Source organism: Chanos chanos, chromosome 6 (assembly GCF_902362185.1).
Source record: "Chanos chanos chromosome 6, fChaCha1.1, whole genome shotgun sequence".
Taxonomy (NCBI): Eukaryota; Metazoa; Chordata; class Actinopteri; order Gonorynchiformes; family Chanidae; genus Chanos; species Chanos chanos.
The window spans coordinates 13,949,285-13,962,981 of NC_044500.1; the positions used below are offsets into that span (position 1 = coordinate 13,949,285).

The following is a 13,697-nucleotide window of genomic DNA, read 5'->3' on the forward strand; positions in this document are numbered from 1 at the left end:
GTGACATCTATTGGACCTGTCCTTGTACATGCTTCATCTGTCTGGACTAGCCTCCACCAATACTCTATTCTGGATTTAGAGGGTCTGCAGAAAAGGTCCTGCCACATCATAGGTATCCTTTATCATAGGTAGATCTTTTTGATTCTTAAGCTTGCATATGAAACTCTTTATTTTTTTTTTAAATTATTTGTGCATTTACTCATTAATTTAGTATTTTACTGAGTGGTCGGTTCCTCTTGTGAAGAGCATTTCATTTCATATTTTTATGCAGTGGTGCTTTTTCCCGACACGTTCTCATTCCCAACTTGTCAAATACGGCAGCTTGGTCAGTGGCACTACACTTCTAACTATGACGCACTAGGTACCCCTCTAGCATCAGTTTTGCTAAGACACAAAAACAAACTCTTCTTCAAACAAAAACTTCTTGCTGCAAGGCAACAGCACTAACCACTGCACCATGGTGCCGCATGCCCAGGCTGACCTTTTACAAAACCTCACTCCTGTTTTTAGGTCAGACCCTTCCCTGATTTTGGAGTCCACTAGGCCTTTGTCAAATCTTCAGTTGCATTGGTGGTTCAGTGGTAGAATTCTCGCCTGCCACGCGGGAGGCCCGGGTTCGATTCCCGGCCAATGCATTGAGTTTATTTTTGTGTGTTTGCAAAACTGATGCCAGACAGGTACCTAGAGCGTCATAGTTTGAAGCGTAGGGCCACTGACCAAGCTGCCATATTTGACGACTTGGGAATGAGAAAATGTTGCTTTTTCAATTACTTAAAACTGAGAACTTGACAGTGACAGTGTGTGTGATCAGAGGGGATATGTTGTGAAACTCTTGGCATACAATTCAATGAGACGGTAAGCTTCACCCTCTACTGTAAGATGTGGTACCACTTGGTTAGGGGGACAAAATTTTCCTGTAAACTAAACTGGACAGTTTACAGTTTCTTATAATGTTGGCAGCTTCATGAGCCCCAATTTACATTGTGGATTTCTGCTGTCTCTGCTAGATTTTGTTAGCACCCAATATTTTGTCATTTTCATACCTCCTGGCTCTAGATAAGAAGCAGCAATCAGTCTGTAATCCATAACTGGTAATGAGCAGACCACAAAGGAGGATATTGACGTAACATTAATATAACACCCAAACATCCATCTTTCTGATTATGCAAGGCTCCTAATGTATGGTAACATGCTGTAGATCTGAGTGAATCAACATATTGATTCAGATATGACTATGTGGATAAGATTTTTCATTTGTGTTGGACATGGGTTTAGACATATTAAATGCTGAAGTAAAACTGTTGACATCTGTTTGCATAATTTCAGTTACCTGTACAGTGTGAAGATGGTGTCCAGGCTAATATCTCAGTTGTCTATGGTGATGAGGGGTCACCACACAGACCTGGACACATCATGGTGAGCAGCAATAAATAATAGTGTATTATAATAACAATATTAATACATATAAAATATATAAATAGAAAGAAGCTCAGTGCAAAAATAGTGGATACATACAGTAAACACTTCTACTGACCAAAAACTATTTACTGGGACGTAATGTGAAAAGTTTAAATGGCTATTCAATTAAATATCTTAAGATCTAGTATACATAACTCTAGGTGTAAATGTTTAAATTGTATTTCTAATAAATGTCTAAACATCTAGTATAAATATCTCTAGCTTTAAATGTTCTAACGTTGAGCCTAATAAGTGTCTGAACATCTAGTATCACTATCTCTAGGTTTCACCTGTCCAGTGCACTGAGGACCCATTTGGCTTCAATGCCGAGGTGGTTTTTGGGGACATGTCCTACCCATTGAGAAGGTGCTCCCCATTTCTGAGAACTTACGGCAGTCAAACTTTACCAAGGTATAAGCCCTGACAAACATGCTACACAGGTAATAGTTTTCTTTCATTATCAGTACCTTCAATGTAACATTGTTTTCCTTCTTGTAGACCTGACAACTCAGAGGTCTTACCTTCGGATGGACTTGATGGTAAGAAACTTGTTTTGTAGCGTTGACTTGAAAGTCTGAGACAGACATTACTATTAGTCTTATCACTGAATGTTAAAAACATTTTTAACACAATCCATATGTGGACAGAAATATGTAATCTTGATGGGACATGAAAAATGTCCCCACAATAGCTTACCATGGATGACATTTACATGGCGTGACTTAAAAATCGATTAATAACTATGAACTTTCTTGGTAACTGTGTTTTTGAGTCTAATGAATGGACAGGAGCTTTCTGTGTTTTACCTCAGTGTTTATCTCTTTGAGTGGTGTTAAATGGTGCTGCAATCAGTTAGGGTTAATATTATAACATCAGATTGTCTGATGTCATGACACAGCAATGATAAAATCCAATATGCTTCCCACCAAAATACATATTTTGCCTCATTTTTCACTATGTCTATTTATTTGTGAGAATGTGACTGTGCACAACATTATAAACACATGCTTTTGCTTATAGGGGTGGAGTCTGAAGAACCAGTGACTCCAGACTTTGGTGGGACCACTGGACCATGTCGTGTGGAGAGAGACGGAGGGCGGGAGAAAGAAGAGACTGGAGCACATCAAAAAGGAAGGGGCAGACATGGCAGGCGAAAGAGAAGGAGGAGACTGCATCAGAGCTGTCGCTAAGGACGTTCAGGGTTCTTAGTGACGGAATTAACATAATAAAGTGTACCTACACAACAAAAATAGTGTTGTCATTGTGGTCTTATTGAAGTTCATTAAGCCATGCTTAAAACGCGGTCTGAAAAGCTGGAAAAATGTACATGGTCAACTAGGAAGTCAGATACTACTGATGCATGTCCTTTAAAGGCTGATGGTTGTTTGTAAGCTCAAAGCTTTTGATCAGATATCAGTAGCACAGATACAGTGCAAATAATGCACACAGTGGTGTTACAAAATATACATATGCATTTATCTTCAAAAGGCCTGCTGAAGGACAAGTAATATGTTATTACAACTTAACGATATGTCTTTAGTTTTATTTCTATGGAATAAATAGTTCAAAAGAAACAGGAAATAACTGGCATTTTGCAATGTTCTATAATAGCAGGAGTGGAGAGAACCCCATAGAGATCTTCAGAGTATTTAAAATTTAAACTTAGCATTGATGCATGTGAAAACTATGAGTGCAAGTTACTAGAAGTTTCAATTGATTCATGACAAATAGACTGACTGACTCAGCTGCAGAATATTCCTCGGATTTCAGTTCTGGCTATAATGATGACCAGGTGCTCCTTGGAGATAAGTCTCTTGTTTGGCTTGGCTGGTTCTGGAATTAGTAGAACTGTTCCTAAAAACTGATAAGAAACCATGGACCGCTGGTGGCAGGAGTGATACAGGGCTGCAGTTCTGTAGGACCACTGTGGCAACTGTTTATTGGAATGATGGGTTAATGTTCAGTCTCTTCAAAGACATGTTGGCATTAATGGTGGTTCACACAGAATAAGAAGGTTTATCAAGTGGTTAAATGCTGGAACTAATGTATTTGTACTGAGATCCGGTAACTTGAAGTAAGAATAGTAGTACAAAGTCAAGTTGTTACAATTGCTCCAAACTAACCAGTCACTGGCAAGAACTGAATTGACCAGCTCATTTCTGACTCGTCTGTACTAGCCCATGCCGGTTTGTTGATCTAAATGGTTCTTTGTCCAAATAAGTTGTGTTGTATGGTGGTAAGATTGCCTTAACTGTCCTGTTCAAAGGAACACAGACCGCCAGAAAGGCCACATTTTGCAATGGTGTGTGGGCATTTTCACACCATATACAATCTGTGAATTGTGACCACTGTGCAGGAGTGTTTAAGATCCATCGTCTCCGACGCATCCCATTCGGTAGGTGGCACTAGCGTGCTTCAGCCTGTTCACCGACTACAAAGAGAGAAAGAGTGAGCTAACATGGCTCATATTTGCTAACTCAAATAGTTATGAAGCTATTCCAGAAATTATATGTTTTTATAATTTCACCCACTCTTCTTTATATTCTTGTATGGTAGATAATTAATTCTCTTATTGTTGAAGCTCTGTAAATCGAAAAGACGATGTTGGTGACGAGACGCACGCTTTAAGTTTGGTTCATGATTTGAGGTAGCTAGCAAAATCAACCACATTTCAGTCAGAGACCGTTCCTACAATTTTCATGAACTAGCAACATCAAAATTATCGTCTATTATACAGGAACATGGATCGACTGGCCTCATTTGGGAGTAAGTTGTATTGTTTGCAAATCTTAGTTAGCTAGCTGGTTAAAGGAGACAATGTTATCATCAAATAATATCACAGTATTCCGACTGTTAAGCATCTCATGCATGGTTGGTTGTTTTGCTACGGAAAACCTGTCGTTAGCACTCTGTGTGTTTCTATAGAATGTAACCATTCGGATCATGCAAAGTTTCTAGTCGAGGATGGTCAGTGTTTTGTTTCCTCAGATGACCCCTTCGACAAGCCGCCGTGTCGTGGATGTTCCTCGTACTTAGTGGAGCCCTATATCAAATGCGCAGAATGCGGTCCCTCACCGTTCCTCCTGTGTCTTCAGGTACGTCACATGAACTTGTCGTTGAATGGACAACAATGGACACTTTAACAAATGGTTACTAACATATTCAGCTAACATTAATCAGTAAACTCTTTTTGGTTATGTTTCACCTGTATTTCCCAGTGTTTTACAAGAGGATATGAGTACAAGAAGCATCAGAGTGATCATAAATATGAAATTATGGTAAGTGGAACCCCTGAGCGGTTACACAACTTTTTGAAATAGGCAAATTTCATTTTTAAACTGTCAGTTTTGACTATGGCTGTAAAATAGAGGTTATGTTTGTAAATCATTTGACTTTACTGCTCTAAACCTAATTGACTGTGTTGGTTGGCTCTTACGATTCTAACAGTTAGAGTCAATAGGTTAAAAACAACGGGAACAAATTGGGCCGAGATTAGAGCATGTTCACTGTCGCAGACAGTGGTGAGTTGTTCAAAGTGAGCAAGTGAGTTGTTGTGTGAAGTAAAAGCATGATAGTGAAAAGACGACAGATTGGTAAACTTCTCCTTTAAGTTCTTGACAACTTGAAGTTCTAGTCTTACAATTGTATTAAATGTAGTGCTTGAACAACCTGTGCCTGTTTTCACTGTTCCAGACCTCAGACTTTCCCGTTCTAGAGCCTGGCTGGACGGCCCAGGAGGAGATGGCTCTGCTGGAGGCAGTCATGGACTGTGGCTTTGGGAATTGGTGAGTAGCTTTTGGTCACTGGGACTCTGTGACGATTATGAAGAATTATATTGAAAATTTCTGTTTAATTGTTGTGGCATGCCATGTTATATGTCATACACAGAAGTGATCAGCAATTGGAAGACGAAGATACACTTCTGAGATGAAATTTAGTTGTAGAATGCATTGCGAGTTCACTCCAGTTACTGAAAATCACTAACGTATTCAATGGTGATGCTCTTTGTACAGCAAGTTATGTCACTGTCAGTTTTGCCGTTTCCCATTTGTTATCATCCTGTTTAGGAAATGGTGTTTGTAGATGTCTCTTTTTTTTTTTTTTTTTTTTGTAATTACTCAGGGTAATAAAGTTGCGGCATATTTTCTGTTGTCCTCGTAGGCAGGATGTGGCGTACCAGATGCGCACTAAAACCAAGGAGGAATGTGAGAGCCACTACATGAAGAACTTCATCAACAACCCTCTCTTCTCCTCCACGCTGCTCAGCCTGAGGCAGCTGGAGGGGATTCGGGCGGCCGACACTGCCATCCCCTTTAAGCGTGAGAGCCCTCTGCTCGGTTCTTTAACAGTGCTGCATCGCTGACCATGAATCCAGCAGTAGTGTGTGTGTGTGTGTGTGTGTTTATGTGTGTGTGTGTGATGGTAGATAGACTGTGGCAATGGTTGCAGAGATCACCAGAAAAGATAATAGATTCATTTGTCACCGAACATCTCGGTTTTGGTTGTTCCTCTTATTTTTGATTGTATCAGAGTGATTGAGAGAGAGTTTGTTTCTTGCCTCCCTTAGCTACCGACGATCCTCCCAGGCCCACGTTTGACTCAATGCTGTCCAGAGATATGGCGGGATACATGCCTGCCAGGGCAGACTTCATGGAGGTGAGTCTGTAGGGTTTAGGGTAGGAGAGTGAATTGCGGTGTTCTGTTGTTAGAGATATGAAGGCATGTTCTCTGATACACAGCGTAAACATCTGTGGTTTTAGCCTAGTTGCACATATTGTTTTCACTTGATCTGACACATCGTTAGCAGAATGCTATAAAATCAGCTTGTGTTGCCAAATAATTGGAACGTAATGTTAGACTTAGCAGTAGAACCTTTTCTAAGAAGATCAGTGAAAAACGAGATTATCATCGGCGTTATCATGTCCAGTCAGTTCCTTTTACTATTCTGGTCACAATGTCTTTCCTTTATGGATATTTTTCTTTAGGAATTTGATAACTATGCAGAATGGGATTTGAAAGACATTGATTTTGTGGACGATGACTCTGATATCCTTCATGGTGAGAGTAAAGAAAGCACGTTAATAAGGTGATTTAACATGGCTGTGTCATGTTTGAATGGTGGTGATGTTTCGTCTTTCATTTGTAGCCCTTAAGATTGCAGTCGTGGACATATATCATTCAAGGTTAAAGGAGAGACAGCGCAGGAAAAAGTAAGTGTGAACTGTGTAGAATTCCTGGCTAATTGCACTACATTGCATGTACCACTAGAGGGCACACTGCACTCGACCAAAGTCTCTGTGGTCATGTTTATTTTCTTAAAGGTTTAAAGGTGCTTGTCACCATTACATAATTAAACAAAACTGAATATGTATTTAAATATATATATATATATATATATATATATATATATATATATATATATATATATATATAGATAGATAGATAGATAGATAGATGGAGATTTATAATTATATATGTGTGTGTGTGGGTATATATACAATAACAAGCATTATGTATTTTTGAATGTTAATTTTTCATCATTGGTGCTTTGGCTGTGTGCATGTGTGCCATAAACCTGCTGTTCTTCTTAGAATAAGAAGAGTTTGTTTTTTGTCAGGAAACTGGTAGGTGTGTTCCTTAGCTACTTGGAGGCCTGTTTTAATTGTTAGTTTATAAATAAATAAATACAAAGCAGCCAAACCCCCATACCTAGGGTTCAGTTTCAGGGTTGCACTTCCCTCCAGTAGATGTTTGGAGGTTCATGGTCAGCTCTGTGTGTGCACGTTGAACCTCTCTGTATGCCAGCACGCACAGTGTAGGCAGAAATCTATCGCTCTGTAAATCAGCATTAATGACCTGTCACTGCACAGAATGGCATGTGAGACAGCTGTGGTATGTGAGTTTGCTTTGCCCCCCTGCCCCCCCCCCCCCCACCGTGTACAAGTCCAGCTACAAGGCACTGCCACAATTAGAGTCTTAATCCTGAACAGGGGAGCAGTTACCCACAGCCTACAGGCGAGCAGGTGGTGTCCTGACAAAGATATAGTTCATATCATTTTTATCACATAGTTTAACTAAAATCATCACAGCAAGTTCTCTGTGTTTTGAACGATGTGATCCATACGTGAAGTACCAAGGCTAGGTTAATAAGCAGGGGCTGCAGGGTAGTTACTGGGGCTTTTGGCCGCAGGGCTGTTTTTAAGCAATGCCAGCCAGTCATGCTTCAATTTGTACAACATGGGCAGTTAAGATTTGCACTTACGTTGCTTGAGGATACTGTAACTGACAAGCCAGTTTGTGCATAAGGGGCTGGTTATTTGGGTCACTGTAAGGTAAAATCTAGACATTTTGGATAGAGGGGTTAATCCAGTCCTCTTTTACACACAGTGATGATCCACTGTCATCGTTTTTTCAAACAAGCAGACTGCCCTTTACTATAATAATGTATTCTAATTAAATGTAAACCGTTAAGCCGAGACAGACAACATCATGTAGGTCTTTCGGCGATGCCTTAAGTGTAACGCTGTCCACTGCTTTGCGTGTGGAGCGTTGTGTTGCAGAGGGAATGAGGAGAAAGGTTTAAATCTGTCCAATCCCAAAAATCCGTAACATGCCACGATTCTGTTTCCTCCAGGATCATTCGGGATCACGGGCTCATCAACCTGCGCAAGTTCCAAGGTGAGACCGCTTTAGAGTTTGCCTCGAGTCGCCGCTTTAAAAGGGCGGTGTGAACACGAGAGGGTAAAACTACAAATCCTAACAATAAACATCATTCTGAAGCAGTTCGGTGACGTCTCATAACCGACCATGACGACGTGTCATAACCGACCATGACGACATTTGAATGTGTGTATATTTTTGCGCCATACTTAGCATGATGCCGTCAGTATTTTAAGGTTTGACGATGCAGATGATGAAACCAGCTTTGCTTTTGTAGACATAGAGATAGGAGATGCTGTGTTAAAATGAACCTACGTGACCTCAATAGTGTAAGGTATACACCACGGGCCCAGGATATTAATGATGGAAGCTTAGAATAGCACAGTGGGACACAGGCCAGGGAAAAAAAAAAGTACCATAACCTTAATTGCTCCTTTTGAATAAGTTGAGCATGAAATGAACACTCCAGCCCTAACAATAAAAGAGAAATCTGTTCTTGCCACTGATTGGTTATTGATCTGCGGCTGATGGGTGTGGTTTCGCAGTTCTCTGGAATGGAGAGCCATTTGCGTTTGTGGTTATTTTTGTTATGGGCCTCTCGATAGTAGCTGTCACGGAATACATTTTCTCCAATCAGTAGCTCATTCACGCAACCCCCCCCCCTCCCCACCCCAAAAAGCCAATGGCATTCTCAGGTAGGACTGAACTGTATCGAGCGCCTCGGTGAGGTGTGAGAGCCCGCCCTTTATGTTTTATTTATTTATTTATTCATCTCGCAGTCCCCAGTCACCCTCCTTATCTCCCTGCACACTCAAGACAAAAGACAGCCAATAGTTACCGTGGAGCTGCAGACCAGTTGTCATGGAGACTGGCTGCTAGTGTGTGTGCGTGCGTGCGCGTGTGTATGCGTGTGTGCGTGTGTGTGTGTGTGTGTGTGTCATGCGATAATGGAAGCAGTGTCCAAGGCTTGATGGCTCACAGCAGTGTTGGTTTATCCTTGTTTCTGGAGTGTAAGACCGCTTGACCTGCAAGTGCACAGGAGTCCATCTCAAGGCCGTTAGTCCAATCTGCTCACGTCGTTTGGGCTTCTTCAGTGTCCTCAGCTCAGCTCCACCTGAGATCTAAAAATGTGTCTGTGTGTGTGTGCATGAGAGAGAGAGAGAGAGCGAGAAAATGAAGAGCGAAAAAGAGAGAGAGAGGGAGAGAGTCAGAAAAAGAGAGTGTGAATGTGTTTGGTTGTCTGTCTGTCTTTTTGCCGTGTCTCTCCGTATGTATCACACTGAATGGAAAGGGAGTTGAGGCAGAATGGTGACGCCTCCTTTCTCACCCACATAGCAGCTTTCTCGCCGGCGCTCAGCATTGGCTTTATTACTCAGCAGTAGCAGGGCTGCCGCTCACAGGCAGTGCGATTGGATGAGCTCTTTAAGAGGGTGCAGGGGATCAGTGATGGAGAAAAGCCATCAGAAAGCATTGACTGTATCACTGGCCCCTACAGGGGGGAGTCTTTATCAATCAGTAATGACTCCTGCCTCCGTCTGTGCCACAGGCTATCTGCGGCCGTAGGCTGTTTCGTTTGTTCTTGACCCTTTTGTGTGTTTACGTTGAGTTTCATTTTCGCTTTTCGCCCGTGTCTTTAGCCCTGGAACGACACTACCCTAAGGAGGTGCAGGATCTTTATGAAGCCATGAGACGCTTCGCTCGCGTGATGGGACCACTGGAACATGACAAGTTCATTGAGAGCCATGCATGTGAGTTTACAGCCGTCAACCACCTGCAGGACAAATGCACTCTGTGCATCCAGCAACACTGCATAAAATACACTGTTGAAAAATGTTAAGGGAGGTGAGGCTAGCCAAAGCCTCGTCAGCCCATGTGAAGTCAGCTCCTGTCATCTCTTTGACCTTTAAGGGTTACGGCGCTGTTTGTGTGCCCCATGATAATGATGTTGAAAAAGTGTGTGTTGCCATGTCAGATGAACGTGTTCTACTCTTAACACACGCTTCCAATCCTTTATTTCCAGTGGAGTTTGAGCTGAGAAGGGAAATTCGCAGGCTGCAGGAGTACAGGAAAGCAGGGATCCGCTCCTTCTGCAGTAAGCAGTTACTGTCTAGATCACTAACCCCCACCCCACCCCCCAAACACACGTACCCACCCACCCACACACACACACACACACACAGAGCACTGACAGCCATAAAGATAAAGTGAAAATACCCTGACTCCCTCATTTCCATATATTTTCCAATGTTTGTGAAGTTATACTGAAAGAAGTAACATTTAATGAGCACATAGCGTAAAAGAGTATGGCCAAAGGGTAAATGGGAGTTTTGACGAGATGGGGGTTTTAATCTGAGGGTTTTCCTTTTTACTCGGCGTGATTGGTTTAACCAAAGTAAAGCGGCCGGAGAAGTTTGCCTTTTTCCGTATGTCCAGGGAGTGCGTTTGGTGTCTCGGGAAAGACCTGACATTTTTTTTTTTGGGCTCCGTTGCTGTGCAGGCGCCAAGGTGTACGAGCGCGTGAAACGGGCGCGGGAGGACGAGCGGAGGAAGAGGACGATGCTGTCCGACGTCCTGCAGGTCATCCACGACGGCCGCGCGTGCCGACAGTGGCTCCACAAACAGGCCGCCATGTAAGTCCCCCCCCCCTCACAGTCTAACCCACGGCGAACACCTCCTCCTCCACTCTTTCAGCCTGTTGCCACATTCCTGCATATTTTATACTTAAGCGGCGAGGTGAATCCGAATGAGATGCTTGGGTTTTTTTTTTTTTATTGAACGCTTTTTCCTCTCCAATCTCAGAGTGAATTTGGAGCTCAAACAGCGTGATTATTTCACTCGCGCTGTCGACTCACTCCCCCCCCCCCCCCCCCCCCCCCCCCCCCCCCCTTCTCCCGCGCTGAGCATTTGGTTGCTCTCTGCATTCGGCGTGATTATTCTGCATAAAACAGACAAACTGCTAGGCTGTGATGATTCACTCTCTGTGTGTGCCCGAGTCCCAGTTTGAAAGCTTCAGAAAAGCAGCGCGCTGCGTGTTTGTACCACGGCTCTAACGATCAATGACGTTGCTCCTTTTTCTTCACCACAGTGATGCTGGAGTAAGCCCAGTGGTCACCACCTTCACCTCCTCAGGTAAAGCATCACGTCACAGACCTCCTCCTCCTCCTCCTCCACCTCCTACTATGACCACTGGTACCACTACATCTCCTCCCCAATTTGTTTTTTTTGGGTTTGTTTTCTTTCTTTCTTTTTTTTTTTCCAGAGTAGCCCCAGGCACAGTCACGTTAATGTATTCTTGGAGATGCGCGGCCATAAATACTCTTGACAAACAGGAATGCTATGCATATTTATCTGTGCCTCTCCTGGTCTGTGTTTGCTACCATTCCTTAACCTTCAGTGCACAACTAGGCCAGATGCATGTTCAGTCCCTAGCTATATTTACACGCCGCCTCTCCCCTAAAATTATATATTTACTCTGTCTTCGCTCCTCAGTGTGATCTCAATCAGACAGGATAAAATAGTGAATGTTCAGTAAGTGTGAAAGAGAGGGAAAAAAAAATTGAAGGCGAGTACATGTTGGTAGATTTGATTTGTCTTTCTAATAATTGAAGGCAAAATGGTGTTACAGCTGGTTCTTACTCGCTTGTCCTGACTGTCAGACAACGAGAAGCGCAGCATCAAACCCAATGTTCTGGTATCGCAGGCCGGACATAAAAACTCTAAACATCTCAATTGTTTTTCACATTCAAACACTGTCAGGGTTTAAAAAAAAACAGAGGAAGGCATAGTTTCTCTTGCATACTTCTCTTGCTGTCCAAAAGTATTTTTATATGAAGAGGAGGAATCAATATATGGAAAACATCAGCTCCAGTTGCAGCTTTTCTACCAGATCTCACTCTCTGTAGTTTTGATTTGCTACACCAAAGAAGGATAGTGCAACTTGCAAGCAGGACTGTTTGCTGTGTACATTATTGTGGAGTGGTTTCAATGCAGACACAAGTAACCTTGGCAGCAGAGACAATGAAGGTTAGAGTTCAGCATGATCTGAGTGCTTGCGACAACTGTCGCCACGACGATCACTCGTTGCACTATAGAATGCGTAGTACGTAACCACAGGGTGTATTTTTTGTTGCAACCAACAACACATGGTACGATTCGAGTATAAACAAAGCTTTAGTGTGGATGTCTCCTGGGTTGGTCCCATGGTAACGTCCTCTGCTCTCCTGCATTTTTTCTCATCTCAGGCAGACGAAGTGCCCCTCCTCTAAACCTGACCGGATTGCCAGGCACAGAAAAACTTAATGAGAGAGAGAAAGAGGTACGACACACACACACACACACATTCACACACCTAAGTGTTGCACAGATTACCAACACAAGCTCAGCACTGAACATCATTCAGCAGAAGCAGAGCTAACCTGTGTTGCAGTGGATTTTAAACAGCATGCCACCCCGCCTCCCGCCCCTTTCTGTGTTTTACAGCTGTGCCAGGTGGTTCGGCTGGTGCCCGGGGCGTATCTGGAGTACAAACAGGCCCTGCTCAACGAGTGCCAGCGACAGGGAGGCCTCCGCTTGGCACAGGCGCGCGCCCTCATCAAGATCGATGTTAATAAGACTCGAAAGATATACGACTTCCTCATTAAAGAGGGCTACATTAACAAAGCCTAGCCCCGTCACAGCCGTTAGACGGATCTGTCACAGACTCAGAACCGGTTTCCTGTCCTCTGCTCCTCCTTTTGACCAGCCTTGAGATTCAGAAGGAATCCCTGTCAGATTAAAGGTTTGATTAGCTCTGAGTTCAGTCTTTTTGTGTCTGTAGACTATTACAGGTATGTGCAGTCTCTAAATGTGTGTGTGTGCCAGAGGTCACCACTGGTTATCATTCACCCTTGAATTGTTCATTATGTATAAAAGGACTCAAATCTCTTGTAATAAAACATTGTAATGAAACAGTTTTTTTTTTTCTATTGCATCATGGAAGTCTAAACACGGTTGGAGACAGATGGCAGAATGTCGATTGACGTACAATATCTGTGGAAAGGTTTTTATGTTAAAAAAAAATCTGTACTGTTACAAATGTGGATTGATTTTTTTTTAATGCATTTCTCATAGTGGGTGTGAAAGAACTTTTAAACTGCATAGTATTGTACTCTTGTGCAAGTTTTTGATGTTTGTTTGTGCAAGCTGTGATTTCTCAACAGGAAGTTAAAACTCATTCTGTCTGATGTTATTATTTATTTGCAACCCAGAGAGACTACAATTTTGGGCGAATTAATCCAAACTAACGCACGTGTCATAGTGTCTCTCCAGGACTTCAGTTTGCACGTATTAGAAAAATAGCGCATGTGGATTTTATTTATCACCGTAAAAAAAAAAAAAAGATTTATTATCGTAAAAAAAGAAAAATGTTGGGGAAGAGCTGTGAAAACCACCAACGTCGTTGGATATAGATAAGTTCTTTTCGTTCACTTTCTCTTTCTCTCCGTCTCTTTCTTCTCTCAGTTTCTGTCTGTGTGTAAGTGCTACACCGAGGGAGAGTTGAGACTGATGCTCTGCGGTCCACGCCCAGGGAACCAGGTTCT

The 13,697-nt window shown here is 42.5% G+C and overlaps 1 protein-coding gene and 1 non-coding gene across 3 annotated transcripts; both read left to right on the forward strand.

The window, feature by feature from the left end:
- The first annotated feature begins 564 nt into the window (after positions 1–564).
- On the forward strand, positions 565–635 carry trnag-gcc (transfer RNA glycine (anticodon GCC)). Its single transcript has one exon. It is a non-coding gene; the product is annotated as a tRNA-Gly (tRNA).
- Positions 636–3,963: 3,328 nt separating this feature from the next.
- tada2a (transcriptional adaptor 2A) lies at positions 3,964–13,045 on the forward strand. Of its 2 annotated transcripts, XM_030777195.1 has the most exons (15): positions 3,964–4,224; positions 4,447–4,553; positions 4,677–4,736; positions 5,152–5,243; positions 5,620–5,777; positions 6,026–6,114; positions 6,444–6,516; positions 6,605–6,668; positions 8,093–8,136; positions 9,756–9,866; positions 10,139–10,210; positions 10,616–10,748; positions 11,204–11,247; positions 12,360–12,433; positions 12,598–13,045. In XM_030777195.1, the coding sequence occupies exons 1-15, from the start codon at positions 4,200–4,202 to the stop codon at positions 12,781–12,783; spliced, it is 1,332 nt and encodes a 443-aa protein (XP_030633055.1). In that variant the 5' UTR covers positions 3,964–4,199; the 3' UTR covers positions 12,784–13,045. The 2 variants fall into 2 exon arrangements, with proteins under 2 accessions (XP_030633055.1, XP_030633056.1); XM_030777196.1 differs by lacking the exon at positions 10,139–10,210.
- The last annotated feature ends 652 nt before the right edge of the window (positions 13,046–13,697 follow it).